Raw genomic sequence first — 27441 nt, forward strand, 5'->3', positions numbered from 1 at the left:
TCATTGGACGTAGACATTCAACTCCTAGTCAACGCTCTACTTCAAAAATATCTATCTGGGGTTGGGGATTTAGCTCAATGGTAGAGCGCTTGCCTAGCAAGCGCAAAGCCCTGGGTTCGGTCCCCAGCTCCAAAAAAAAAAAAAAAAAATCTGTCTGTCTGTCTGTCTGTCTATCTATCTATCTATCTATCTATCTATCTTTCGGAGATATAATTGAGATATGATTGGCTCTCATTATGTAGCCCAGGATAGCCTACTGGCCTAGAACTCTCTGTAGGGATCCGTTGGCCTTGGGCTCATAGGGATCTGCTTGCCCCTGCCTTGCTGCTGCCTATTTTTTTTTTTTTTTTTTTCTTTTAAACGTACTGGGGATTGAACCTAGAGACTCAAACATGTAAAAAAAAAAAAAAACAAAAACAAAACAAAAAAAAAAAACTGCTCGCTTGTGCCCCCCCCTCCTGTATCCTCCAGCAATTTGCATCCTAAACGTTGTTTGCATATCAAACTTCATCCGGGTGGTCTGACTGAGTACCCTATTTGGGAGAAGTGGTGGAGGACTTTAAGGAGCGAAACTTGATTTTGAAGGACACTTAGGTTTTACAGGCCATGATGAAATTTGGTGGAGCCCAAAGTCAGGAGGGATTTTGAAAAGTCGATCTTCCCTCTTCGCTAAGGAGCACTTAGGAACCTACTCCTTGGGCCAGCTCTACAGTCTTCATGGAAGCAAATTGTCATCATCCAACTGTTTGTGTCTCTGTAACCGGTGCGAAACAGAAAGGCACGAATATTAACCCTGGCTGTCTGTAATCAGGGAGACAGAAATAACACTTAAACACAAACAAGATTACAGTGAAAGGGGCCCAGCTTCTTGCAACTATTTAGTAACAAACCCAACTCTTTCGTTTCATTGTATCAATGGATTCTGAGTTCAAAACAATGATACCCATTGTCTTTGTTGCTTTATGAATAGTATTACCAATTGGGAGCTGTTATCCCACATGGTGGTGGAGTGCAAATAGTTTACATGCGATTCAACAGCTTACACACACACACACACACACACACGTCCAAGCACACACAGGAAGGTGACCTCATCCTTTGGAGAAGAGACAGCTGAGGCTGGGCTGGAAGGACTCTTGTAGAGAAGGGGTTTCAGATCCCTGAACTGCTGGAAAAGCCATCCTGGTCTTACATTCTGGACATTCTTGCATTTCACACAGAGGAACTCTCCCTTACAAGGAGAGCCAAGTTTTAATTAAAACAAGGTAGCAAATAGGAAATGTCAAAATAAATGGGACCCAGAACGAATGTTCTCATTCTTAGATGTCTCTCTGGGGGCCAGTGTGGAAATACATTTGATCCCAGAGGCTGTGAGAAGCAGAACACTGTCCTTGGTCCCACCCCGTCCTCCCCTGTGTTCCTATCTGCTCAGCCTTGATGCTTGTTCTGTTTTCTGTGAAGATTTGAGTTAACTGGATTGGGTTCCTCTGGGCACATCTTCCCTGCCTCTCCAATTAGGGACAGAAGCTAGGGTCTCCAGCATGCCAGGCAAGTGCCCTACCCACCCATATGCATCCAGAGCCCTCCTTTTTTTTTTCAAACTTGGGTCTCACTAAACTGTCTGGCCTCGAACTCATTCTGAGACCCAGGCAAGCCTTGATCTTGCTCTGTCTGCCTAGGATTATAGTCCTGAGCCACTAGGTAGAACCCATAGGTCTCCTCCTCCTCCTCGGTCTCCTCCTCCTCGTCCACCTCCTCCTCGTCCTCCTCTTGGTCCTCCTCCTTCCCCTTCTCCTCCTCTAAGCAAAACTGTAACACTGTGTTCCTCTTCTGGGGATGGGGAGTACAGGGCTATGCAAATTAACACATGGAGAAACTTAGTTTCATGGCTTTTTTTTTTTTTTTTTTTTTTTTGCTTGTTTTCCAGACAGGGTTTCTCTGTGTATCCCTGACTGTCCTGGAACTCGCATTGTAAACCAGGCTGGCCTTGAACTCAGCCTGCCTCTGCCTCCCTAGTGCTGGGACTAAAGTCCACTTCGCCCAGAGTTGGCTTCTGAATGTAAGCCAATGTAGTTGCCGTAGGGAAATGCTCTATTTATTTACGTGAAAATTAGCAGATTAGCAAGTTAGTGTTTTAGGTCAGAATACCTTAAAAAATCATGTTCGAGGAAACACAAGATGGCTCTCCCTTGGACAGTCTGCATCTGAGATTCTAAACTGATACCACCGTTTTCTTTTTTTGAAAAGAGCATGGTAACTCTTTTGTTCATTTGTAAAATCGGGAGAACAGCTTACCCAATACATCTATTCAAAAGAAAGCACTGGCAAGGCCTAGGGTGAATGACCCGACCCGCGGATGAAATGGGAGCAAGTTGCCTTTATTGTAATTTTTAATAAAGCCCCCATTAAGACAGGGGCGCAACCATGCATCCCATTTTCTGTGTCCCACACACTCCGGCTGTCCAGGCTTCCAAGCCCACCACGGGGACAGTTTATGTCATTCACCTGCTTGAATCAGACCATGCTACCTAGACAGGGCTTTGCAAAGCCTCCGCCCATCAGGTCGCATCGATACACTTTAGTTTTGACTCCAGGCGCCGCCTGGTGGCCGTTTCCGGAAGTGTCCTCCCAACCTCCGGGTCCTGACTGCGGGCACGGCTGCCCATGGATATGCCTGACCCCAGAGACCCCTGCCTTCGCCCCTCCCCCGTGGCCGATTGAGGATTCATAAGACAGCGATGACGACGCTGCTGTGTCAGAGAACGTGGAGCCCGGCGTCTCCGCCACTCCCTCGAGGACGGCTGGATCAGGCTGTCACCGGGCAGCCTACGACCCGGAAGTAGCCCGGTGCGCGAGGCCCCCGTTGCCCAGCGCGGGCGCCGGGGGCGGAGCTCGGCGCCGAGGCAGACCGGGTGTCCGAGGCTCCGGCTGCGCGAGGTGGGGGCTGTCCGGGGCGCAGCCAGGCGGCCGCGATCTCCGCGGGACACGCTCCGCTGCGGCCCGAGGCGGCGACATGAGCGCCGCGGGGCTGCTGGCTCCGGCGCCCGCTCCGGCTGCAGCGCCGCCGGCCCCGGAGTACTACCCCGAGGACGACGAGGAGCTGGAGAGCGTCGAGGACGACGAGCGCAGCTGCCGGGGCCGAGAGTCCGACGAAGGTGCGGAGGGGATCGGGGCCCAGGGGCTGTGGGGCGGGGGTCAGAGGTCGCCAGAGCTCTTGAGAGCTAGGGATCCCTTTGAGACGGTCCCCAGCCCAGTGTCTCATTTCCGCACTTGGGTCGAGTGATGCCCGTCTTGGCTTCTTCGCTCCCAGCTCCTCTGCTCAAAATCTTTAACGCCTCTAGCTGCACTTGGGGACCTGGAATCTGGCAGATGTAAGTATTCATTTGGCCGGCACCTCTCCCAGCTTTGTGACCTTAAAGCTGTCTTGTTTACCCACCTCCTGCGGAGTAGCATGGAGTCCTCACTTCCTAGGTGTAGGGGTTAAATGGAATCCGCCTCGCCACTGTGAAGTGGACCAAAGGGGAGGTCGGTATTTGTTTTCAGTCCCGAGTAGTTTGCATTTGCGTTATCGCTCCTCCAGCCTCAGGTCTCGACCTGGACCTTGTTTACTCTTTGGCGAGTGTGAGGGGGACACCCAGAGGGATTGAGGAAGGAGCTAGCTAGGTGGAGGAGAAGCCAGAAGCAGAAGGGCAAGGGGCAAGGGGCAAAGGGAAGCCTTTGTATAGGTAGACACAAAGTCGGGTTTTAAGAAGCAAAAGCTACCTCGATTGCGAGGAGGATCTTAGTCTCTCAAGTGCCTAGTAACAGAGTTGGCTGGCTCTAGACAGGACCTTAGTGAAAGTGCCGCGGAGGAAAGGAGGTGGCTTTGTGGAGACTTGGGTCTGCTACAGCCTTTCAGAACGCAGCAGCTCTTGCAGAGTAGAAAGTTGAAGGGACTGAGTGCATTTGGTTTAACTATAGTGAAAAGCAAGGTTTAACTAGGGATTTTTCAATGTGAAAGATGCACTTCTTTGAACGACCACAAGGGGGTACAGTGAACACAAAATTGATCCCCTTCAGGCCTTGGATCCAGTTCAGTTAGTTGCTTAAGACCAGTTTAAATCTATATGTGTATTAAATATATATATTTAAATAAATATATATGTTAAATATATATGTATATATATATATGGCTCAGCAGTTGAGAACACTTACAGATTTTGTCTGAGGGTCCAGGTTTCAATGGCTCACAACTGTCTATATGTTGCAGGATATTCGATCACACTGCGAACCCCGAGATTGTGTTATTTTATTGTGGAAAAAACCTTGTTTTTAGTTGTGGTGTGGCTCAGCCTTAGCATACAATTTTAATCCCTGTGGCTGGAATACAGACACGCCCTTAGTAATACTTTTAATCCCAAACAATGAAGGCAAAGTCAGTTTGTGGAAGGAAGCACCCCTGTTTGAAAGTGGTGTCTAATTGAGTGCCAAAGTGGCGATCAGAGAAAGATTTGACAGAATAGGGTCTAATCAGCTCTCAGACGAAAGGAAAAAGTCTACTTAAGAGAGCAGCGCAGAGGGGAAGAAAAGAAGGGGGCAGTTTGACTGGGACAGTTTTACGGAGACAGGTTGAAGAGAAAGAACAAGGCAGAGAATGAGAAGGAGATGAATGAAGATATTGCCAACGTTAGAATGAGGCCAAGCAGCCATTCACTAAGAAACGGATTGAAGCCAGATTAAAACCAGTCAGCTGGTGAGGAGTTTGAGTCAGAAGAGCAGAGCTCAGAGCCAGAGCTCAGGAAGAACAAGAAAGGGCGAGCTTATCCAGCAGTGAGCCTCAGAGACTGAAGAACATTCTAGGCCTAGATTAGATGTACAGTAAGGGGACAGTAAACCTCAGAGATGACAAAAGCCATGGGTGAATTAAAGTTACACTTGTATCTATAACTACAGCTCTAGCCATCACCTGACTTCTGTGGGTACCAGGCATTCAGGGGTGATCTACAGAGAGACAAATCACTCATACACATAGAACAAAATAAAAATAATTGAAATTGTTTTTAACTCATTAGTTTTTATGTGCGTGTATATGTGTCTGTATGAGTTCATGGGCACCACGTGTACAGGTGCCCTTTGAAGCCAATAGAGGGCGCCAGATCCCCGGCCGGGAACTGGAGTTCCAGGACATTATAAGCCATCCGCTATCCTCCACAAACTATTAAGCCATACCTCCAGGTCCCTTGTTAAAATTTATCTAAATACAAGGTTTTGAAACATTTAACAAAAAGTATCTTGCCCTGTCTCCTGTATTTTTTTTTTTTAAACCTGTTAACTTGGAAATCGGTTTGGTTATTAGAACTGAATTTGTTGTGGGATGGTCTTCTTTTCACTGGATACATGTAACATGTGATGGAATGGGCATGTGCAACATGTAACATGGGATGGGATGGTCATGTGTGCAACATTAACATGGGATGGTGTGGGCATGTGCAACATGTAACATGGGATGGGATGGGCATGTGCCTCTATCCGACTGACTGGTGTGTCCGACTCTTTTCTCACTGTGCGTCATATGAAGTGCATTCTCAGCATAACCCCAAGTTGGAATGGCATTTCTCTTTAGTTTTAAACATGTGCGCGCGCGCACACACACACACACACACACACACACACACACACACACACTTTTTTAGTAGTAGGTTCAGGTAGGCCCATATTGGATAGAAACTCATTCTTCTCCCAGAAGCCTGTAAATTGTGCTGTCACAATGCCTGTGCTGTCACGATGGATGCCAAGTCTGTGAACCAAATCATAACTGCCCGCTTCTCCCCTCGTTTCACCCAGACACTGAGGATGCCAGTGAGACCGACCTGGCTAAGCACGATGAGGAAGACTACGTGGAGATGAAGGAACAGTAAGTAGCCCTCGTGCCTTTTCCCTGGAGTACACAGGCTGTTTGGTCTTCTCAGAGACTCCTTCTGACCTCAGTGCTTGCAAAGCTCAGGTGTTTCTATAATTTCCCTCTCCTGAGGCTGGGCTAGCAGGAGCTGTGATGGAATGGTGGGGTGGGGCTGTGAGGCCATTAGAATTGCTGTGAACCCTGGAACCCAGGAAAAGGGTTGTTGTGCAGGCCCCCAGCCCCCTCCTATACTGTAGGCCATATGTGGGTGTCCCGAGTGTCCTGGGAATTGAGGGAGCAGGCAGCCGCCCCCTTCCTGCCACACTGTTTACTCTCACACATGCTCAGGAAAGCCCTTCCTCTGTCTTGAGCCATAGTAATGTGTGCCCAGAGAAGCTAAGTCCCTGACTTTTCTGAGGGAAGTGGGGGGTTGTTTTGAGACTAGCCTAGCCTCCAGTTCACAGAAGATTAACACGCCTGGCTTTTTTATTTTTATTTACTTATTTTTTTTGAGATGGGGTTTCTCTGACTAGTCCTGACTGTCATGGAACTTGCTCCTTAGATGAGGCTAGCCTTGAACTCAGAGATTTGCCAGCCTCTGTCTCCCAAGCACTAGGATTAAGCGTGTGCACTGCCACCATCTGGTTCTTAATTTTTTAAAGAGAAACAAACCATCAACCACCAAACAAATCCAGAGTCTTGTCTTGTTGCCGGACTGGTATCAAACTTGGGTTCCAGGCGTCCTCCTACGCCAGCCTTCCAAGTAGCTGCACTTCAGGTGCGTGCGCTGTGACCCACCCGCTGCCTGATTTGTGCCCTGGTCGTGTGGGTTGTGTTCCAGATAGGGCATCACTCAGAGGTTCAGGCTCGTCTGGAAATCATTTCGTCCCCTGAGGCTGCCTTGAACTCACCTCCGTCTTGCTGGTTCGTCCCAAGTGCTGCATAGTGAGGCTCCACGCCCAGTTTTCAGGAAGTGGTGACGGGATCTCTTCTGAGGCTCTTGGTTTTGAACTCTTGTGCTCCTAACCTGTGGTCCCCATTTCATCCCTCTGGCTTCTCCTTTCAAATGTGCATGGCCATCTCTCTAGCATCTGTCATCTTCAACCCAAAAGAGCAACTCAACCAGGTGTGACCGCTGCCAGTGCAAGGTCACATTAACAATTCATGTGTGCAGTCCGCTGCACCTGAAACTCTGCCTGGTCTCTCTACATTGCCAGCTTTTTACTGGTGAGTCTGGCTGCTTGAGACTTGTTCTCACAGACTCTTCCGGGGATGTGATGTCAGTGGATCTGGTCCCCACCATAAGTATTACCTTTCAACAGAGACTTAGAATTGCTTACTCCGTCTGTGTGGTGGGGATGAGGCCCTGTGTTCCGCAGACTTCTCAGACAACGTCCTCTCCTGTCTTTGCCATGTTTCGAAAACAGAGTTTTGTTTTTGTTTTTAAATTAAGATCTTTTTATTTTTTTTTTTTATATGCGTGGGTATTTTGCCTGTGTGTTCTATGTACCACGTGTGCAATACCCTCAGAGGCCAGAAGAAGGCGTTGGACCTCCTGGAACTGGAGTTACAGACTGCTGTCAGCTGCCACATTGGAACTGGAATCGAACCCAGGTCCTCCCCAAGAGCAGCCAGTGCCCATAACCCCTGAGCCTTCTCTAGATCCAGCCCCGATCAGCAGCAGTCTTAGAGCCAAGCCTTTGATTACTGTGCCTCCTTTACACTAAGCTACACAGCCACTGTGATGAAAACTGTCCTGTGGGGACCCTGAGTTGTGCATTAGGGCCGACCCTCAGAGAGCAGTCGGGCGGGCTCATGGGCCTCTTGCTGTTCTGAAGGGAGGGGTCTGTGTGTCTGTCGGGCTTTGTGAGGAGTGAAAGGTCTCTCAGACCTTTGTTGTTGCCACTGAGGAACTGGGGGTTTTCCATGTAGAAGCCTAAGTATTGCCCCAGGTAGGATATTCCCGGCCTCACACCCGACGCTCTTGCTGGTGTGTGTGTGGTTGCCTGTGACCCCTAGTGTGAGAGGTGTGAACTGGCCACATTGCTTAGCGAGCTGTGTCCTCGCCCAGTGGGGCTGCAGATCCATCCTGCATTTAACTTTTGAGCCTGGATCGGCGTTATTTTTTCAGATCCTATAAAGGTAGTGGCTCTCACGTGACCTGGCCCTTACATAGCTGCGCTGTCTGTAGAGAAGATTTGCTAAGGCACACTATCCCACCATTCACAGTCCCTTTGGAAAACATGTTTCTGTGTATTCTTGTGCATTAAGGGGGTTGTAGGGTGCTGCACCTTATGTCAGACGACACCATGCTGCTGGTCCCCGAGGTGGACCTCAGACGTCAAGGCTGGCGCAAATGTTCTTACCCCGTCTGCTCAGCCCCTTTGCTGATCTTGGTCTGCTCTTGCTTACCTTGTACTGTAGGGGTTCACTAGTGCCTGCTGCTCTCTCTCTGTGAAGTTCTCACAGCTTCACAGGGATGGGCACACTTCAGGAGTGCAGGGCTGTGTCACCTTGTGATCCCTTTACCTCAAACCTCTTCAGCCTGGTTCTCCTTCTCTGCCCTGAAGACCACGATTGCATCTCCAGGACAGCCTGCTCCTACCTGTGAGCTGAGTCCGTCCTCTCTTGCAGGATGTACCAGGACAAACTGGCCTCTCTGAAGAGGCAGCTGCAGCAGCTGCAGGAAGGTAGGTGTTCCCCCCCCCCCCCCCCCCGGCTCCGCAGCGCCTCTGCTGCAAGTCACTGAAGTCTGCGAGCTTCACTTCTGACTGGGAGTGCGGGTGAGGGGTGCTGGTCTGTTTCAGTCATCTGTACATGGTCTGCTGTCTCTTACCAAAGAGTGAGTTCCTGATCTTCATATCTCACTGTTTTCAGTAAGGAACACACTCTCGAAGTTTCCCTTGGGGGCTTGGGGCATAGATAGGAGACCACCATGCCTAAGATAGACATTGTCTGTTTTAAGAGGATGTTGTGGGTTGACAAGATGGCTCAGTGAGTAAAGGAACTTGCTGCCAAGCCTCATGACCTGAGTGTGGTGCCCACAGTTCACATTGTAGGAGAACTCACTCCAAAAGATGTCCTCTGACCTCCAGATGCCCGCACAGGCATGCACACATGCACATGGGAAAACATTTCTAAGAAAGAAAGGAAGGGGCATTGTTGTGAAAGGAGTCAAGTTTTCTCTCTTCCTGAGCCAAGCCTATGCCTCACCACAGCACTCTCTCTTCATGGTAAATTGTAAGTGGCTGTGTCTTCCAAATATGGTGGCCTCTACAGTCTAGAGCCTGAGACCTAGAGTTAGCTCTCCAAGATCTTGCAACCCAGTGTCACTGTTCTCTAAATAATGTGACTTTGGGGCATGTCCCATCTCTTGCATCATCCTCAAAGTGAAGGAAGAAGGGATGGGAGCTGAGCGGTGGCCTGTGCCTCCTTGCTGGGCGGGGCGCTCCTGGGCCCTGGTACTCTGTCAGTTACCGTGCCAGCAAGCGCTTCCTACAGATGGGGACTCATGACAGCTGCCTTAGGGAAGGTGAACAAGCAGGGTTTCAGGATCTGTACCTGCACCATCTGACTGCCCTGAGCCACACACCTGAGTCGTGTTGAATTGAATAAGTGATTGGGTTCCTCAAATTTACTGATTAATTTTCAGTGCTAACATAGCTCCTACTCGGCTACTGTATTGGTATTACATAGGTAGAGTTTTCCACCACCATACAAAGCTCTCTTGGATAGTTTTGACCTAGATCTCACTGCAAGAGGATGAGCCTTCTCCAGGAGATTGGGGCTCATTGTCTTAGACCATAGGGCCCGGTGCTCAGCGTCACCTGGTGTCCTGGCCCGAGGTCCTGTGGAAGGAGGAGGAAGCGCCACATGGTCTGGTGCTGTCTCTCCCTGTATAGCTCTCTGGGTGGCTCCAGTGCTAGAAAGTGACTGAGGAGAGGGAAGTGTGCAAAGTGGGCTGAGCCCCCGAGTCACTGTGTCCTGTGTGTCCATAGGTACGTTACAGGAATATCAGAAGAGGATGAAGAAGCTGGACCAGCAGTACAGAGAGAGGATCCGGAATGCAGGTTGGTGCTGCAGCTCAGGTCCAACACCTCCATGCTTTCTACCTGTCCCAGCAGAGAGCGTGCAAACCCATAACATACCCAAACCGTCCTCCCCCTGGGAGAAAGGCGAGGGAAGAGGTGAGCCCAGGCTGCTGTTACAGAAAGCTGTTCTCCGTCCTCCAGGCGGCAGGGTGTCTGGGCTGCTCCTCCCTGTTCACTTGGTGGAGGAGGCTGGAGTCCATCCTGCCTTGATTAGCTCAGTCTGTACCCGAGATGAGGGGTGTGGCTTTGTATTGGCCTCCATTTATTATGAGCACTTAGCAGCATGAAGTGCCTGCCACTGGTCTGCTATACACAGAGTTTGTTCAGGGTGCTTAAGCATTTGTGCACATTGGCACTTTGAGCAATGCGATGTCAGGTGAAGCCAAGTTGACAACCAAGACCAGCTATCACTCAGGAAAGCAGTTAATAGTTGCTGGCCCTCAGTAGGCACTGAGATAGCTTAGAGTAGAGCTTGATGAACTTGGTTCTGTCGGTGAAGGCCTCAGGAAGGCAGCTGCCTTGGATCTGGAATTTGAGAGAAGAACCAGAGTTAAATCCCAGCTGAGCCCAGACTCCCCCCCCATCCTCTAGGGAGTCTGCCTTGTCATGTATATAGCCTGCTTAGAAAGCCTTCGTGTGGACTCTGCCTCCGAGGTGACTGACTGCCTTGTGTCCTACTGGGTGGGCCTGAGAGCATTTTGTCAGGCTGGTGGGGTAGAACTGCCCGAGCCTCTCGGTGAATCCTGACACCCTATCTAGAAAGATGGTGGCTGGCGAATCTTAACTGTGCTTTTCTCTCTTTCAGAACTCTTCCTCCAGCTAGAAGTAAGTACCCAGGGTCCTTTGCATTTGCAGGCTTCTTGGACAGTCTAACTCTTGGTCCGCTGGCCTTGCCTTCTGTTAGCAAGTGGACAGTTTGGGAATGTCACCACAGCTCACTTGGTTAGGGATGCTTAATGCCTGCTCAGATCTTCCACGCACTCAGGATGTTGTGCAGTCCCTCCTGACCACGTTGGGTCAAGATGCTACCCCTCGCTGTTTCTTTCTTTTAATTTAAAATGTATGTGTGTGCCTCTGGAGGCCAGAAGAGGGTGCTGGATCCCCTGAAGCTGGAGTTACAGGCAGTTGAGAGCCACCCAGTGTGGGCACTGGGACCAGACTCAGGTCCTTTAGAGGTGCACTGAGCTCCCTGCTAACCCATCTCGCTAGCCGCTGTCTGACCATTGACCTTTACCTCACGTCATGACCATTTGTCTCCGGAGTCTCTGGTGCTTTGCTAGTGGTTCCCTGGAGCCCGGTCTCTTGAGTTGGCCCACTGGTCTGCCTGTGTTTGGGCTTCACGGGTCAGCATTTCCTTTCATGTCATGGACAGTTTCTGTGCTGCGGTACTGAGACAAGGGCCTAGTTCTTGAATGATGGGCTGCCCTTGCGGCCAGTGGGACATAAAAGGTGCTTTTTGGTTTGTCAGATTCAAGTTACTGGAAGGCGTTTTACTAAGATTAGTTTGGTGCATGCCGGCCAGGCAGAGCCTGTGTTCCAGTACACGCGCAGCCATCACCCAGGACAGTGTGAGGTCTCACAGGTGGGCTTTCAGGCAGCTCTTTATTAATAGCTTAAGTTTGCTGCTTGAGTGCTGGAGGGTTCAGGTGCCTGGTGAGTGGTTCGTAGCTGCTTTTGTTTTTACGGGTCAGACATAATCGCACGCCGTCTGGCTACAGTGTCGTGTAATTAGTTTTGAATGCAGAAACTTCGCCTGGAATGGGCTGTTTTCACTTGAAATGGTGTCCTTCCTGAAGGAACACCTCCCTAGCTCTCTCAGAGAGACTCGAGCTCTGTTTGATGTTATAGCCTCAGCAGACTCACGGGGGAGAGGAGCGGGCAGGGTGGCAGGACAGTGCCATGGAAGCAAGTGCTGTTACATGGCTGGGTTTGGGGACCTGCTGGGATTGTCCCCAAGACCCCTGACCCCATGGGTCTGTGTGGGTGAAATGAAGCGTCGTCAGGCTTTCTCTGCTCCCCACGGCCACCCCACCCTAGCCGCATCTCTATCTCGGCCAGACGGAGCAGGTGGAAAGGAATTACATTAAGGAGAAGAAGGCGGCTGTGAAAGAGTTTGAGGACAAGAAGGTAGAGCTGAAGGAGAACCTGATTGCCGAGCTCGAGGAGAAGAAGAAGATGATTGAGAATGAGAAGCTCACGATGGAGCTCACCGGAGGTACAGAAGCCCCCTGACCTGGGCCTTGGGCCTGCCCTTGTCACTCCTCTCACGCCCGCCGCAGGGCATGGTGATAGAGCTGGCTTCCTGACAAGGCCAGCATTTCACCCCCACCCGCACCAACTGGGGACCGAGGCAGGTGCTTAGCTTCTCCCTGTAGAAGGGTCAGACTGCGTGCCTGCGGTGTCCCGTGACAGGCGGACGCCTGCAGGCTGCTGCTGTTCAATTGCGCACTCAGGCTGGCCTGCCTTAACTGGCTCCTCGTCAGCGAGTCTCTCAGCAGGGCCACCTGGAGATGGCTGTCTTTACAATTAGAAAAGGGTGCTGCTCTGTGACATCTTGAGGGAGGCGGCTGTGCCTCTTCCCCCAGGCAGTGCTGTGAGGCTCAGAGCCAGCGGTTCCTTCAGGGCAGTGAGGCTTAGAAGTCTCCCGCACCATCTGTCTCTCTAGAGTCCGGTTCCTCCCTAGCAGCTGGGAATTGATGTCAAGGGAGCTCAGCAGGTTACAGACAGGTCTGGGGGAGCAGCATGGCCAACTCTTCCGAGCATTGGCAGGAACCGGCCATTTCGGAACTTGGCAGGGTCCTCATTGCAAGTGAGCACTGAGTTGGCCACATGGCTACACAGGTGGCGTGTTCCTCTGCGCCCCCACACTTTGTCTTTTTCGTCTACCCAGAAGGCTCTGGGGCTCCGGATAGGATAGCTGATTTTAACAAGGCTTGGTAGGACATCTATATTTTCATGGAAATCTTGACTTTAAATCCCAAAGTAGACAGCTGCAGCCCACAGGTCCCTTGGTGTCTGCACTGTGGACCAGCTTGGCCATCCCATCGACGCGGACTGAGTGCCCTCCACAGGTCCCCCAGTGACAATGAGGCAGGGTCTGGTGAGGTGGAGTAGGGGAGAGCTTGGGCATGAACGAGTACAGCTCAGAAACATGAGGTGGGTGTTGGGGTAGCGCCTTCAGGCTGCCTCCTTACCCGTCAGCGCTGTTTCTATTTCCGTGGTGCTGCACTCAGGCACCAGTCCCCCCACCTGTTTGACCCACGTGCAGTTTTCTTGATGGTTTTGTGGCTGGCACTGACACCTCATCGCTCTGCCGGAGCCTCCAGCTGTTTGGGAGCTGCCATTAAGTTAGTGGGAAATCCCGCCGGTTATAGCTCTCCTGCTGTCTTTGGGGAAGGACATGCTCGCCTGTGTGTGCTCCGGTGTCCTAGTTACTGACAAGCATCAGGCCCTAGCCAGGTGGTTTCATAGCCAGCTTCTGGACTGAGACAGGAGGCAGAAAAGACAAAGACAGGGCAATCGTTTGTACGGCAGTGAAGCAGATGACAGCGTTTAAAGCCGTCCATTTGGTACCTCAGTGTGGAGAGCTCTGGCCATGCATGGAGGGCGGGAGGGAAGCACTGAAGCCAGAAGGACAATGGCTGGCTGCATCCAGCTCTGTCCACATAAACAATGTCTTAAAATGGCCTCATGCAGAGTCAGGTCACCTGGGGACTGCTCAGGGTCTGGCTGGCCCGTCCCACTGCTGTTGGGCCCCTCTCGAGTAAGCAGAGTGAGCTGATGTGAGTCTTTGATGTTGAGGCCAGAGTTATAAGGGACCCAGATAACCAGGCAGACCTCATGCCCTTCAAGGCGTCAAGAGCATTGCCCCCTCCCTTTTTTTTCAAGATTTATCTTTGTGCTGTGTGTGTGTTTGTGAGCATGCGTGCGTGTGCGCTTGTGTCTGCACATGCTTATGCCACCTGTTTTGTTTGCCTCCGCTTTGATTTGGAGCTGGCATTATGGGCGGTCCTGAGTTTGCCTGAGGAGGGCAGGACACTGAACCAGGGGCCTCTGCAGGCGCAGGCGCTCCTGAGGCTGAGCCACCTTTGCAGCCCTGGCTCGATCATTTTTAATTTGCCTTTCCTTTGACTAGTCGGACGTTTTGCTGCTGATTGACTTTTGTTGTTGCCGGGACATTTGCACACTAGGTTGTCCTCCCACCCACAGGCCCTGTTGGGAGCTACTCTTGATCCCAGTAAAATCCATGGATTTCCTTTAAGAAATACCATGAGCAAGGGGAAGCCCTGGGTCCTGCTAAGACTGAACCCCCAGTGAACTAGATTGTTGTGGGGAGGGCGGCAAGAGGGGGAGGATGGGGAGGGGAACACCCATAAAGAAGGGGAGGGGGGAGGGGGATGTTTGCCTGGAAACTGGGAAAGGAAATAACACTCGAAATGTATATAAGAAATACTCAAGTTAATTAAAGAAAAAAAAAGAAATACCATGAGCGGTCATAATGTTGAGGCAGAAATCCACAGTCTCCTGTGAGGTCAGGGGCCCCTGAAGGCTCACAGGCCTCTTTCCTCGGAGGGTCGACTCCCTGCTGAGGGGTGGTATAGTCTGGAGGGATGGCGGGCACAGAGCACACCCCTGGCACCTGCAGGCATAGCGACCTTCGCTTGCATAGCTTTGCTTGATTTGGGTGTCATTTTCAGGTTTAAAAGTGGCAGAGTCGACTCAGAAGTTAGCCCCAAGTCCCCCAAGGATCTAGCTAGTACTGAAGCCAGTCGGTCTGTTCTAACTGGATTAGACCAGCTCCTTCCACTCCACTGAGTCAGGAAGGTTGGATTGCTGGCTGGTCTGTTCCCAGACTTTCCAGGTTTAAGGTGAGGTGAAGATCTGATAGGATTGTTGTAGTGTGGCTGTATGGGGCAGCGCCTAATGCTCCAATGAAAGGGGAAGTCAGGGAAACACCGCCCAGAAAGGTCTGCGGAGAGAAGGAGAGAGGTGACCTGACCTGGGGTGGGTGGGCTCCTCGTCCTGGGCAACTTTGTTCTCTTGGGGGTCAGGCTGTGTTCCCAGCATGGCCTCTATACACCTGGGGCTGGCTTCATCCCCTGCACTCCCCTCCGTGTGATTGTGGCAGCATGGGTGAGCCTGCCCGCCTGCTGGAGACAGATAGGGAGGCTGCGTGTCCAGCGGGGCCCTGTGTCTGCACTCCATCAGCTGCAAGCCTCAAACGAACCGTGTGCTTCAAACTATTGCTGTTATTTTTACCCCAATAGCTAAACAAATAGTAAGTTTTTTCATCTCAAGAACTGGGTGGGAGAAGAACCCAGGTCCTTACAAGGCAAGTGCTCTGTCGCTAGGTCACATCCTCACCCACTGAGCCGTCTCCCCACTTTATTTGCCATTGCCTAGTGGAGACACTGACAGTCTCAGACCCACAGACTGTTCTGACATACTCAGTGTTATCTAGTTGACTACAGTCACTGCTGTCTCATCGTAATGACCTCCTTCTCCAACCCCTGTGTCCCAGCCAGTCTTTCTGCCTCTGCTCTGGGGTTAGCTCACTCTCTTAGATTCCACTTCAGGAGAGAGGTGGATGAACTTGCTTTATGTTTAAAATACGGTAAAGGGAAGTTTGAGCTGGAGCTGGGGAGGGGCAGGAAGTGAGAGAGCAGCCTAGGAGTACAGAACAAAGCCTGTTCCTGTGGAATAATGTTGCCAGGGGTGCTGTAGACTACCTAGCACTTGCCCTGTCTTCTATCCTTTCAGACAGGCCCGCACTGCCTGGGGTTCCCATTGGGTAGACTTCCTGATGAATGGATGGACAGGAACTAGATGATCCAGTGGGATTCTAGGTAGTGCCTGTCTCACAGAAACCAGATGTCTAATGCAAGGCAGTTGGATCAACTGTTTGGAGGTTACATGTCCTGCTCAGATGTCTTCTCCAGTGTTGTCATCTGTCTGGGCGTCAGACCTGGGAGTTCGATTCTATGCTGCCCCAGTTGAGCTCTGGGGCTCCCTGGCCAGACTCAGAGGAAGTGGATGTTTGAAGCTCTCAAGAGCAGGACTTGCTGGTGTTGAAAGTAAACCTGCAGGCAGGGGCAGGCTTGGGTGACAGGTTTGCCCACCGCCCTGGGGAGAGCATATCTGAGTGGCCACTGCTGGGGGAGGAGAGGCTACCCTGTGTGGAGTCCATCTACCGAACCTCATGTAGAGAAATCCAGAATGAAAGGCAGCCCCATTCCCAGTCTTTGGTGTATCAGTCTTGACCTCAGGTAGCTACAAAGGGCTTGGGGTCAGTTGCCTTTAAAAGGGTTTTCTATGCCCCTGGGCTTCAGCCCCCAGCCTCTGTGGAAGCAGCAGACATGAGGTGCCTGCCTGATCCGCAGCCTCTTTTCAGTCCCATAGCCTGTGACTATGGGTGCTCAGCCAGCCTGACTCAGGTAAGCACAGGGCCTGCAGCCTGGCCTGGGCGTCCAGGGTCTCGCATAGACTGAGCTTGCTGGTCATACAGCTGTGATGGGGTGTCCGTGGGACAAACGTTCTTAATCTGCCTGGACTCCAGCTGGCTTCAGGGGCCGTTGGATCGATTCATTCCTGTTCTTGACACAGATTCTATGGAAGTGAAACCCATCATGACCAGAAAATTACGGAGGCGACCAAACGATCCTGTCCCCATTCCAGACAAGAGGAGAAAACCAGCTCCTGATATCCACTTGTGCCAAGCTTGAATGGTGTAATCCTGTGCTTGCTGGCTTGATAGAGTAGACAGGGCGGGATCTCACAGAGCAGTGCCAGCACTGGTCGGGAAAGCATATGGAAACCCACGGGTCGGGTGGCCGTTTTGCCCTGGAGTCTTCAGCTATTGCTTTTTATTGGAGAGGTTTCCAGAGAAGTTACATAGAAAGGAACTCTTTTAGAAACAGCCTTGTTTTCACACTCCCTTAGAGCTCAGGGCAACTTACAATGAGATATGTAAATTGAGGGACAGCTGTGTCCACCAGTTATCCGACTATAGTACTGGGCTGCAGACTGCCCGGGCCCACCAGGTACCTGCCTCTGTACTGCTGGGCTGTGAACTGGCCACAAGTAGGTAAGGCGTTTATGGAAAGATGCTGTGTACCCATAGACATGGCCGGTGGGCCAGAGTGGGCTGTACTTTGTGTGCCTCCAGCCGAGGACAAGCTCCAGGCCCTCTCACCTTCGCAGCACAATTAAGCCCCTGTGAGACTAGAGTTTCCCTCTATGTCTGGAAAGCTTCAGTGCTTTCAACCCTGAGATGAAATTGTCCCCTTACTGTCCTGTGTTCCCACCACTGCTGACATCTAATTCCCTTCCCCTCAGAGCAGTTTGTCCGAGCGAGAGGCATGTTGAGTTCTTCCCTATGCCTGATGACTTTTAGCACGAGAGTCAGCGTTTTAAAGAGGAGAGTTCTTACCTTGAGGACAGCCTCTGTGTGGCCTGGGCCTCTCCAGTCCCAAAACGTCGGGGCGTTGTGTGCCTTTCCTTGGAAGCCATGCGATGCACATGTTCTTTAACTCTCAGCACCTCAGCTAAACTACTTGTTGACAGACGAGCAGATCATGGAAGATCTGAGAACACTGAACAAGGTACAGTGGGATGTTTCTGACGTACTTGAAAGCTCACATGTGACTTAAGTCCCTGTCACTTGTTAAAGTCACCGTGACACCTCTGATGCTTTAAGTTGCTTGTAAGATGATTTTCTCTGAGACCTTTTTGTTGTTATTCTTCCTACAGCTTAAGTCACCCAAGAGACCAGGTGAGTGCCGATGACATTGCCAGTCTTTGTCCCCTGTCATTGGGAAAGCAGGTGTGTGGTTTCCAGGAGTGAATCACAAGAAGTCATGAGGAGGACAGGAAATCATAAACCCGTCTCTTCTGTGCTGTCTCTTTAAAGCCAGCCATTCTGTCTTTTCCTTAGGACTCTACTGTAAAGGAGACCTTCGCTTGGCTCTTGGAGGCTCCTTCTGTGTGGGTGTCGGGCGGACACTAGGTTCAGGACCATTTTCAGTTCCACTCTTGAATCCATCGGAAATTTCAGTGTCCTGGGCTTTCTGGAGCTCAGCCCTGGCATTACTGGTCTGTGAAGGTCTGGTCAGGTTAGGCCCCCTGGCTGTTCCTAGTCCTCATTAGTAGGCCATACACCCTTGAAACACTCAGAATATTTCACTGAGCTATGCTGATTTGGTGACCACACTGAGTTTAGAATCAACATGTTAACCTGGCAGTGAGGGGCCACCAGGTTACAGAGACTGATGCAGTCAGCACTAATGGCCCCCGTGGATAGCCAGAGGCCCCTGTGGATAGCCACTGCACCCAACCCAGGCAGCACAGTGACTTTGGCTCCATAACTAACTGAAGGACTTGTTGGTCAGGGCTGTGGCCTCACTGGTGTATCAGTTCCTGCGTGGCATCGCTGAGCCCCTTGCTCAGGCCAGGTTCACTTGTCTGCTTGTCATCTTGGCGTCTCTAATTCCTCCAGCCTCCCCATCCTCTCCTGAACACTTGCCTGCCACACCTGCAGAGTCTCCAGCACAGAGATTTGAGGCGCGGATAGAAGATGGCAAACTGTATTATGATAAGAGATGGTAAGTCACGAGGAGCATGTGCGGCTCACAGCCGTCTCGGAAGAGCGATGGTAAGTTGTGAGGCGTGTGGACAGCTCATAGCGGTGTCAGCAGGGCTGTTGGGAGGGTTGGGCCGGGTGAGCCGATGTTGTCTCTGTTTTCTCGGCTTAGCTCTTTGGACATTAGTTTAGTTTCTTTTGGTGGTGCTGAGACTCGGGCCCAGTGCTGGGCTCTGGCCCAGACTCGGAGCCTTTGGTGAGCTTCTGCTTGAAGACTAAGGGCCAGCTGGTGGATGCCTCGGGAGGCCACTGAGAGCAGTGTTTCTCCAAGCATGCCCTGTGGAGCTTTCTGTATCATGTTGCTGTCTCCACGCTAGAGTTTACAGGCTGTCCCCGTCTAGCCATGACAGGGTATATGGCCTTCTCCACCCCCTCCTATGTTAAAGGTGACAGGAAGAAAGGGTTTTGTGATCTAAGCAGGTTGGAGGTAAGCCGAGTGGGTGTTCTCAGCGCCACACGGCTCTCATGGGGTAGATGCTTTTCACCCGACGGCGGTACCTTTTCTTAGACAGTCCTGTTGCTCTCAGGGTGTAGTGTAGTTGGGAGATTATATCCTAAAACTCGTAGATGAGCCGTTCTGGTTGCCTGTGACTTTCGTTGGAAGTAATAGGCAGGAACTCGAGAAGCTCATTTATTCATTCAACAAACACTGGTTAGACAACCCAGGTAGTACACCACTCCTGCCATCTTTTCAGTGGTCCTTTAGCCCCGATGTCCATGGCTGCTGTTGGACATCCTGTGCAGGCAGGTGCCGTACGTGCACATGGCTCGCCCTGATGTTCAGTTGGCTGTGTGGGGGAGGCGTGGGCCACTATAGGGAGTTTCTGTCTTCCATTTGTAACGGCTTTGTGACAGCTCCTGTTTCAGTGGCCTTGCGAGTTGATGGTAGTCGTAGTCACATGTTGGTCTGTCACCTGGCATGTCTGGTCCTCTCTCACGGTCCATGGTGGGTCCCAGGACCTCAAATCCACAATCGATGCTCAAACTGCAGTGTGTGCATAAAAGCTAATCCTGGAGCTGGTGAGGAGGCAGGGCCTGGGCAGATCATTGCCTCTGACTCCTCTGTCTGTCTGTCTGTCTGTCTGTCTGTCTGTCTCACACACACTGTGTTTCTTCTGTCAACTATGGAACAGATGTTGTGTAAATATGATCTGTGGTTTAATTGTCAGATTCCCAGAATTGATATCACTTTGACATGTGGGGCTTATTCTGATAATACAGACATTTTTTTCCCGTTGGCTGAACCTGGGCTGTGGATCTTCCATGTTCCATCAGAAGCAGAGAGATTGAGTTGGGCTTTAACCGGTCTCTACCTGTTTTGGTGTCTGTCAGTCCGCTGCAGTCAGAGGAGACTCTTCTCTGGCCTCCCTGCAGGTCAATGGGTGTTCTCTCTTGGTCTTGCTTGTTGATTGTTACGTAGGTCAGGTGCCACCACTAGGTGGCAGGCCCTAGCTGCTTAACACTAGGGGCAAAGTGAGATTTAAAAAAATGTTTGTAATAATGAAAACCAAATAACCTTTAAAGATCAGGCCTGCATGTGAGAATGGCCTTTGGGAATGGCAAGATTTATGGCGAACGGTTCTATGGCTCTGTGAGCTTTCCAGCCAGTGTGATATTTCAGATGGTGTTCATTTTGTAACTGTGTCTCCATTCTCCTGTGGCCTCCATTCTCTATCTTTCTGGACTTGGTCCTGAGACTATGAAATGTTTTGCAGAGAAAAATATAGTAAAAAAAAAAATTTTTTTTTTAAAGAGGAAGCCACAATGGCTGGCATCTGTTCCTCTCAGCGCAGGATTCTGGTTTGAAGTGTCAGAACTCCCCGAGTTCCTCATTGTGAGCAGAGCGGGTCCAAAAGACGTGTCTCCCAGACATTTGCCTCTTTGCTGAGTTTTGAAGCTGTTTTTTGTGCTGTTACACACACACATTTTCTTTCCTGGTCTAATGCTCTGGAGTCAGTCCTACAGAGGCCTTGGCGGCTGGGCCTGCCTCGCCCCGCCCTGCCCCGCCCTGACCTGTTCTCATTGCAGGGGCCTGAGAATTCCTGCCCTGCCCTCCCCTGCCCAGAACTAGCCTGTCCTTGTCAGGCCCCCCAGCCCTGCTTTTGTTCCTTTGTCTCTGGAAACTTCCTCTGTTGTCCGTTCAGCAGACTCGGCTTTTGAGTCCTGTCTTGTAGAGGTGGGGTACAAAGCGTATTTCCTAGGGGCTATAATGGCGACAGCAGGACCGTGTGGGCTAGGGCTCCATCCTGGCGTGGTCCAGCTTATCCTACCTCCACCTCCTCCGTCCCCTCCTTCCCCATGCCATTTAGTTCGGTTTTCAGTTTGCCTTATGTTTTGGTGGACAGTAAAGACCCCTCATAGAAGACACTCTGGAGAGGGCTGAGATTTTAAAATAGCTAGCTGAAGGCGACACTGTGTGTGTGTGTGTGTGTGTGTGTGTGTGTGTGTGTGTGTGTGTGTGTTTTCTCTCTTCCTCTCCTGTCCTTGCCCCCTTAAGTCTGGAGCTGCAAATGTGGCCAGAGATGGAGTCCCCGTTGCTGAGCAGATTGACCCTTCTCGCTGTCACCTGACTGTGGGGCCTGTTTTCATGACATTGGGTTCCCTCGAGACTCTAGAGCTCTGGAGTGGGTCAGGTTTTGGGAAATGAAGTTGTTGGTTTTTTTTTTTTTTTTTGGTTTTTTTTTTTTTTTTTTATGTGCTAATATAAGGAGTTGTGGTAGTAGGTAGAATTGAGTTGCTTTCTCCCCACTCCACATCCCTCTTTTGGACCTAGCTTGTGGTGCTGGGTTCCCTGTCTGAACTGTCTTGCCATGGGTCAGAGGGAGCTTTCTCTGAATAAAGACGTGTGCTCATTGAAGCTGGAGGATGCACGGTCAGAAGCGCGAGCATGAGGAGCTGGGTTTGCACCCCCTGCACCCATGTCAAAGGGCATGTCGGCACGTGTATCACTGGTGCTGGGTGCAGGGGGCTATGGCAGAAGGACCCAGGGGCTCACCTGCTATCGGTCTAGCAGAGTCAGAGAGTTCCAGGTTGAGTGAGAGACCCTGTCTCAAAGAAACAATGATTGATGACACCCAGTGTTGGGGTGGAAGCCTGCCTGCCTGTCTCTCTGTCTGCCTGCCTGCCTTCCGAAGCCCATGCTGTCCTGGGTTGTGTGCTGCTGAGACTCCTGAGTTCTGTCACTGTGGTGGTTTTTTTGTTTTTTTCCTTGCCCCTCCCTCCATCCTGATATTTTTGTTTGTGTCCTGGTTTTGGCAGGTACCACAAGAGCCAGGCCATCTACCTGGAGTCTAAGGACAACCAGAAACTGAGCTGTGTGATCAGCTCAGTAGGAGCCAATGAGGTAAGCGTCCAGTCTCCTCCCTGTAAGCAAATGGCTCTGAGAAGTGTTGAAAGTACAACAGACTTGACAAAAAAAGTACGGTGGGGTCCTGTCTCCTGTGGGGTGGGTGAGCACTGTGGGGGGAAACTGTCAGCAGCACCCTTGAACCTCTGCCTGCCTGAGCCAGGCCCTGCAGCTCCGTGTGCTCTGGGGCCACAGTGCTCTCCTGTGCAGCTCTGGATTTGGGAGCCGCTGGGCAGGAGAGAGCAGAAGATGAGTGAGCACTCTGGTGCCCTCTAGTGGCTGCACACTGACTGCGCTTGTCTGTGGTGCACACTCCACTCCCTACATTCGCACAGACTGACTTGTCTGTGAGGACTAGTGGGGCACATGGCCCAGCACCAGGAAGTTCTCAGTAGGTGGGTGCTGTGTCGCTGGCCTCCTCACTGTTGACTGTTTCCAGTCCGACCCGCCCTGCTGTGCCTCAGAATGCCAAGCTGCCAGGCATTTCTCAGTGAATTAAAGCTGCTCCTGTGCTACCCGAGGGTGCTGGGGCCGCCCTAGGGCTCCTGCTGGCCCCCTCACTAGGAAGATGTCAGCAGGGTCTCACACCATTAGAAGTTTCAAAAAGTCTGGAACTTTCTTAGCTGCGTTGGCTTGATCTTTTTTCAGTCACAAATGTCTGCAGAGAAATTGATTTTTATGTGTCTCTTTTCTGTGAGTGGTTTGTGCCAGCGCACGGTAAATCTAATGAAACTGGATTATGAAATAACTTAAGTCTCTGGAATTCTCTCAGCTTCCTGAATTGAAAATGCTCTCAAATGCAACCAGTTTGCAAGCGATAGCTTGCTTGGCAGTTGGGGACAGCGGCAGAGGCAGGAATGCCGTTCTTTCTTGGGCTGAGTTTATGAGAGTTTCCTCTAAGCCAGAGCCATGCCAGGGTCCACCAGAAAGACATGGTGGCCCCCAGCCAGGGGGGGTTTGTGATTGTGCGATGGGCTGCTCTGCAGAGCACACAGGCCTCTGCAAACTAATGAAGACCATCGCATTCTGTCATAAGAGCGCCAGTGTGGTCCAGTGACCCAATGGTGGTGCCCAGGGGCTCCCAAAGGGACGAAGCCTCAGGGAGTCAGAGCTCTGCACCTGGTGATGGTGGGGTAGCCTCAGTCCTTGGGGGTGTTCCAGCCCATGTTCAAACCCATTGCCACATACTCTGGAGCTGCTTGGCCTTTGTGGGTACGTTTGGCTGGTGGGCCAGTGGGAGGGCGACCCACTCAGGGTCAGTTTTCTGTGTAAGTGGTCCAGAGGAGGCTCAGCTTCACGCTCGGGAGTCCGCTCCTTCCAGGTTAAGCTACGTGCTCCCCTTATATTTCCCAGTCACTCATTACTCACACTAGAAGCGAAGGGAGACTGAGAGGAAAAGCCTGAAGCCTGAGTGGGGAGGGGCCCTCTCTGCAGAGTCCTGTGAGGGCCCTGTGTGCTTGGCTCAAACCTTGCTTCAGGCCATTTAATTACGCTGTGCAAAGCCCAGTGAGGAGGAGAGGTACTGTGAGAGGTACTGAATCCCACAGGGTTGTCTCTCTCACTCTCCCTGTCTTGTCCCCGCAGATCTGGGTGAGGAAGACCAGCGACAGCACCAAGATGCGGATCTACCTGGGCCAGCTGCAGCGCGGGCTCTTCGTGATCCGCCGGCGGTCAGCGGCTTGACTTTCTACGTGCTTCCTCTTCCCTTGACCCCTTTTCTGGAGTGGTTTTTATTTTTGTTTTGTTTTCTTCTTAATAGAAAATTCTTAACTTACCGGGACTAGCTCCTTGGCCTGGGACATGGAGAGCACTGTGGAGTCTTCAGGGCGCTCACGTGGCCGCCACCTCCATCTCTGTCCGCTCTGTCCTGCTCCGCCTCTTCCAGAACTCGGTCACCAGAGACTCTTGCTTTCGGAGTCCGGGGTCACCACCTTCCTTGTATTCCACTCTTGTCCTGTTTTGTTTATACTTGATCCTTTTTCCGACCTCCTTGGAGTTTGAAGGGAAGCTGTTTTTAACAATTATCTCTAGGTCTCTGAAGAGCATCGGGTGTGCTTTCCTGCCTGAATCTGATTGGCAGATCGTGTGCCTGCTTCCTACCTTGGGCCCAGAAGCGTGGGGCAGGAGAGTTCTCCTGACTCTGCTTTTCTTGGAGAAATAAATGACACAGAACATCTCATCTGCCTTGGGCTGCTACTCCGCTGACTGGCTTCACTCTGGATACCGCAACCAGCGGACGGGGCTGGGGGAGGGGCGTGGCATGTTCACCGCAGGCTGGAGTCACCACTGCGAACAGTCTCCAGCAAACACGATTTATTTACACACCCCAGTCCCTGTTCAGGGTGGAAGAAGTGGCCATTTCAGAAGTTTGTGTCTGTAACTCCTCTCTCTAGCTCCCAATGGCTGCAAGTATTTATCGTGTGCCCCACTGTGGTGTGGGTTCTCGGTAAGTGGGGTGGCAGAGTGGGTGCCCCATGTGTGGTCCGTGCCTCACTCCTGAGCTGGACCCACCGTGATGCTGGGCTGTTCAACACCATGGAACCCCCAACCTCCCCTGAGGTTTGTCCCGTGTCAGTGACAAGGAGAGCTCTGTCAAAGCTGCAGCCACCACCTCTGTGTGCTGCTTGAGCCCCAGCGAAGCCCCCTGCCTTGGCCCTCTTGCCCCCTGGGCCGGCCATTGGAGAAAGGACTGGTGCGGCTGGGCAGAGGACTCCTCACGCTCTAGCTGCCAGCATGCCATGGGAAACGAAGCGGACCAGAGTGCCTATCACCACCTCTGGGCTATCAGTAGACTGTCCACACCTTGTCTTGCTCTTAGCCCCTCGGACTCCATCCGTGTTGCCCCCTGGTGTCCCACGGAAGACTGTACAGAACCATTGTTTATTTATAGCCACTCTCCCATTGGATTTTTAAGAAAACAGGATAAACGATGATGTTTATGAATTATGTTGCCAAGTGGTCTGTTTCTTCTCTGCCTCTTACCGTCCATCCACCCCACTGTCACCACACGAACTGCAGGGATCCCCACACTGTAAGCTTCTGTACAGTGAACCCCACTCCTTCATGCTCACCTCAGTGAACCCCACTCTTAAGTGCTCACTGCAGTGAACCCCACTCCTTCATGCTCACCTCAGTGAACTCTTGCTGGGAGCTCCCATGATGAAACTTGTTTAGATGTAGTTGGTGTTTGTCACCAAGGGTGTTAGGACATTTTACTTGGCTTTGACCTTCCTTGCCTTCCCTGCGGTCCAGTGCTGCATGTGGAAGTGTTTTCATCATGAGAGGCTGTGCTCCCATCGGGGTGGGGTGAGGCGGTAGCCAGCTGTCCCTCTGCCATGCCTGGTCACCACACTGTACTTTGGTGAAGTGACGTGAGGACTGGGATGCAGGCACCTCTGCCTTCTGTAACTTGAGAGGTCACCCTAGGTCATGCTCAGACATGACTTTGACCTGCACTACTTTCCCAGTGTCCTAAGAAACCTCTTTTGTGACAGTGAGACTGGTCGGGGACTTGAGATACAGCCTTGAAAACTTAACATTCTGGATCCCAGAGCACTGAGTTTCTTAGTCCTCCTTGAGGTGAACTATCTATCTGCACTTCGGTTGTTTGTGTAGGGCTCCATTTGTGGACAGAGGTCCTTCAGTGGGGGGCAGAGGCTTCAAGAGGGAGCAGATGGAGGAATGGGAGACCAGCCTTCAGCCTGGTGGCTGCAGGTGAACGGGAATCCAGCCGTCCCCAGGCAGCTCGGATGCCACAGCCGTGCTGTGTGGTATGTCAGAGTGTCTTCTTCAGGTATTAGCTGGCCACAAGTCCACAGTGTCCAACTTTGGTCGTGGGAGTCTGCGTGTCGTCTCTCCACTCTTCTTGAGCCAGTGCCCTCCTGACACCCTCCAGACAGATTTCCAGAACCGTAACCAAAAAGAGTGTATTCAGTGTCTTCCACTGAATCCAAATAGTTCGTGGCTGTCGGACCACCATTGTGATGGAGCTCTCCAAACTTCTAACTAGGTCCATGGAAGACCCCAGATGCTTATCTTCAGGTTAAACAACCTATTCTGTAGGTCCCCTGTGCAGGACTGGATGGCTTTTTTAAAAGTAAGGAGGAGGGCTGGAGAGATGGCTCAGTGGTTAAGAGCACTGACTGCTCTTCCAGAGGTCCTGAGTTCAATTCCCAGCAACCACATGGTGGCTCACAACCCTCTGTGATGGGATCTGATGCCCTCTTCTGCTGTGCAAGCCTACACTTAGGCAGAACTCCACACATAATAAGTAAATCTTTAGAGAAAAGCAAAAAGGAGTTTATAGATATGATTGATTCGATTTCTTAAGCTAATTGGAGAGGGGTGGATTCTTTTTACAGTATTTTCTGTTTCTCATTTTTTTCTTTAACTTTTATGGGTTTTTTTTTTTTTTTTTGTAAGTTTTTAGTAGGTAATCTCCTTATTTAAGAATCTTGCTTCTCGGGGTTGGGGATTTAGCTCAGTGGTAGAGCACTTGCCTAGGATGCGCAAGGCCCTGGGTTCGGTCCCCAGCTCTGAAAAAAAAGAACCAAAAAAAAAAAAAAAAAAAAAGAATCTTGCTTCTCATCTAGTAATTTGGACTCGCTATCCTTACTTCCTAAGAGCCCAGACTGTTTTAAATCAAGGTAAATCTGCAGTCATTTCAAGCAGCTGGTGGGCCCTCTCTAGCACCATTAGTGGCACCGCCTTCAGGGTTCTGAGGGGTGAGTGTAAACTGTAAGAATGGTTTTAAAAGTATGGGTTTTTCTGAGTAATAAACTTTCAAAGAGAAAGCCTTGGTGAAGTCTGTCTGAGTGGTCGAAATTTTAGGTTTCCCTTCCATTGATCATAGGGGCAAGGGTTTGTGTGGAAACCGTGGATGTGCTGGGGTGATGTTGAAAGGTTCCTGGAACCCCCAGTTCTTGAGTATAAAGCAGGGGGCGGGAGTGTCTTCCCCCAAATTCTGTGAAAGGTAGAGATTGGACACAGACCAGGTAGGAAACCTTGGGAGTCAAATCCTGACTGAAACCACAGCTCACCTGACTTGTGTGCTTCAGGACAGAGGGTTGAGGGTACCCAAGAACAGTGCCATCTCTGCCCACCCTGGTGTGGCTACCATCCAGGTGTGCCACATATGTCAGGGAGGACAACCTTGTGCATTAAATAATACAGGGTGGGGGTAAAGTGGAAGTTTCTGGATGTGTCATGTGATGCAGACTCCCGTGGTGAGGCAAGACCCCCTGGGAGGACACGTGATGTTTGGAGCACTGACTGCTCTTCCTAAAGGTCCTGAGTTCAAATCCCAGCAACCACATGGTGGTTCACAGCCATCTGTAATGAGATCTGACGCCCTCTTCCGGTGTGTCTGAAGATGGCTACAGTGTACTCACATATAATAAATAAATCTTAAAAAAAAAAAACCCAAATGGTAACATCTAAGTCTGGGGAGACTTCCTCTTTTACCCTGTTGTAACACTATGCCTACAGG

The 27441-nt window shown here is 51.2% G+C and overlaps 1 protein-coding gene and 1 long non-coding RNA gene across 6 annotated transcripts; one reads left to right on the forward strand and one right to left on the reverse strand.

The window, feature by feature from the left end:
* Window positions 1-2905: 2905 nt before the first annotated feature.
* On the forward strand, window positions 2906-24896 carry Suds3 (SIN3A corepressor complex component SDS3). Of its 5 annotated transcripts, NM_001431820.1 has the most exons (14): window positions 2906-3155; window positions 5824-5893; window positions 8513-8568; window positions 9877-9948; window positions 10775-10794; window positions 12028-12184; window positions 16573-16668; window positions 17509-17570; window positions 17719-17740; window positions 17903-18070; window positions 18464-18569; window positions 21866-21950; window positions 23538-23623; window positions 23713-24896. In NM_001431820.1, exons 1-14 carry the CDS (start codon window positions 3014-3016, stop codon window positions 23735-23737), a joined length of 1167 nt encoding a protein of 388 aa, NP_001418749.1. In that variant the 5' UTR covers window positions 2906-3013; the 3' UTR covers window positions 23738-24896. The 5 variants fall into 5 exon arrangements, with proteins under 5 accessions (NP_001418749.1, NP_001418750.1, NP_001418751.1 ...); NM_001431821.1 differs by lacking the exon at window positions 17903-18070 and adding an exon at window positions 10561-10623 and having other exon boundaries at window positions 23538-24896; NM_001431822.1 differs by lacking the exon at window positions 17903-18070.
* On the reverse strand, window positions 23944-26491 carry LOC148002349 (uncharacterized). The gene is made up of 2 exons (XR_015634863.1): window positions 25083-26491; window positions 23944-25024 (listed from the first exon to the last, which is right to left on the reverse strand). It is a non-coding gene; the product is annotated as an uncharacterized LOC148002349 (long non-coding RNA).
* Between the last annotated feature and the right edge of the window lie 950 nt (window positions 26492-27441).

This window comes from Rattus norvegicus, chromosome 12 (genome assembly GCF_021556685.1).
Source record: "Rattus norvegicus strain SHRSP/BbbUtx chromosome 12, alternate assembly SHRSP_T2T, whole genome shotgun sequence".
NCBI classification, from domain to species: domain Eukaryota; kingdom Metazoa; phylum Chordata; class Mammalia; order Rodentia; family Muridae; genus Rattus; species Rattus norvegicus.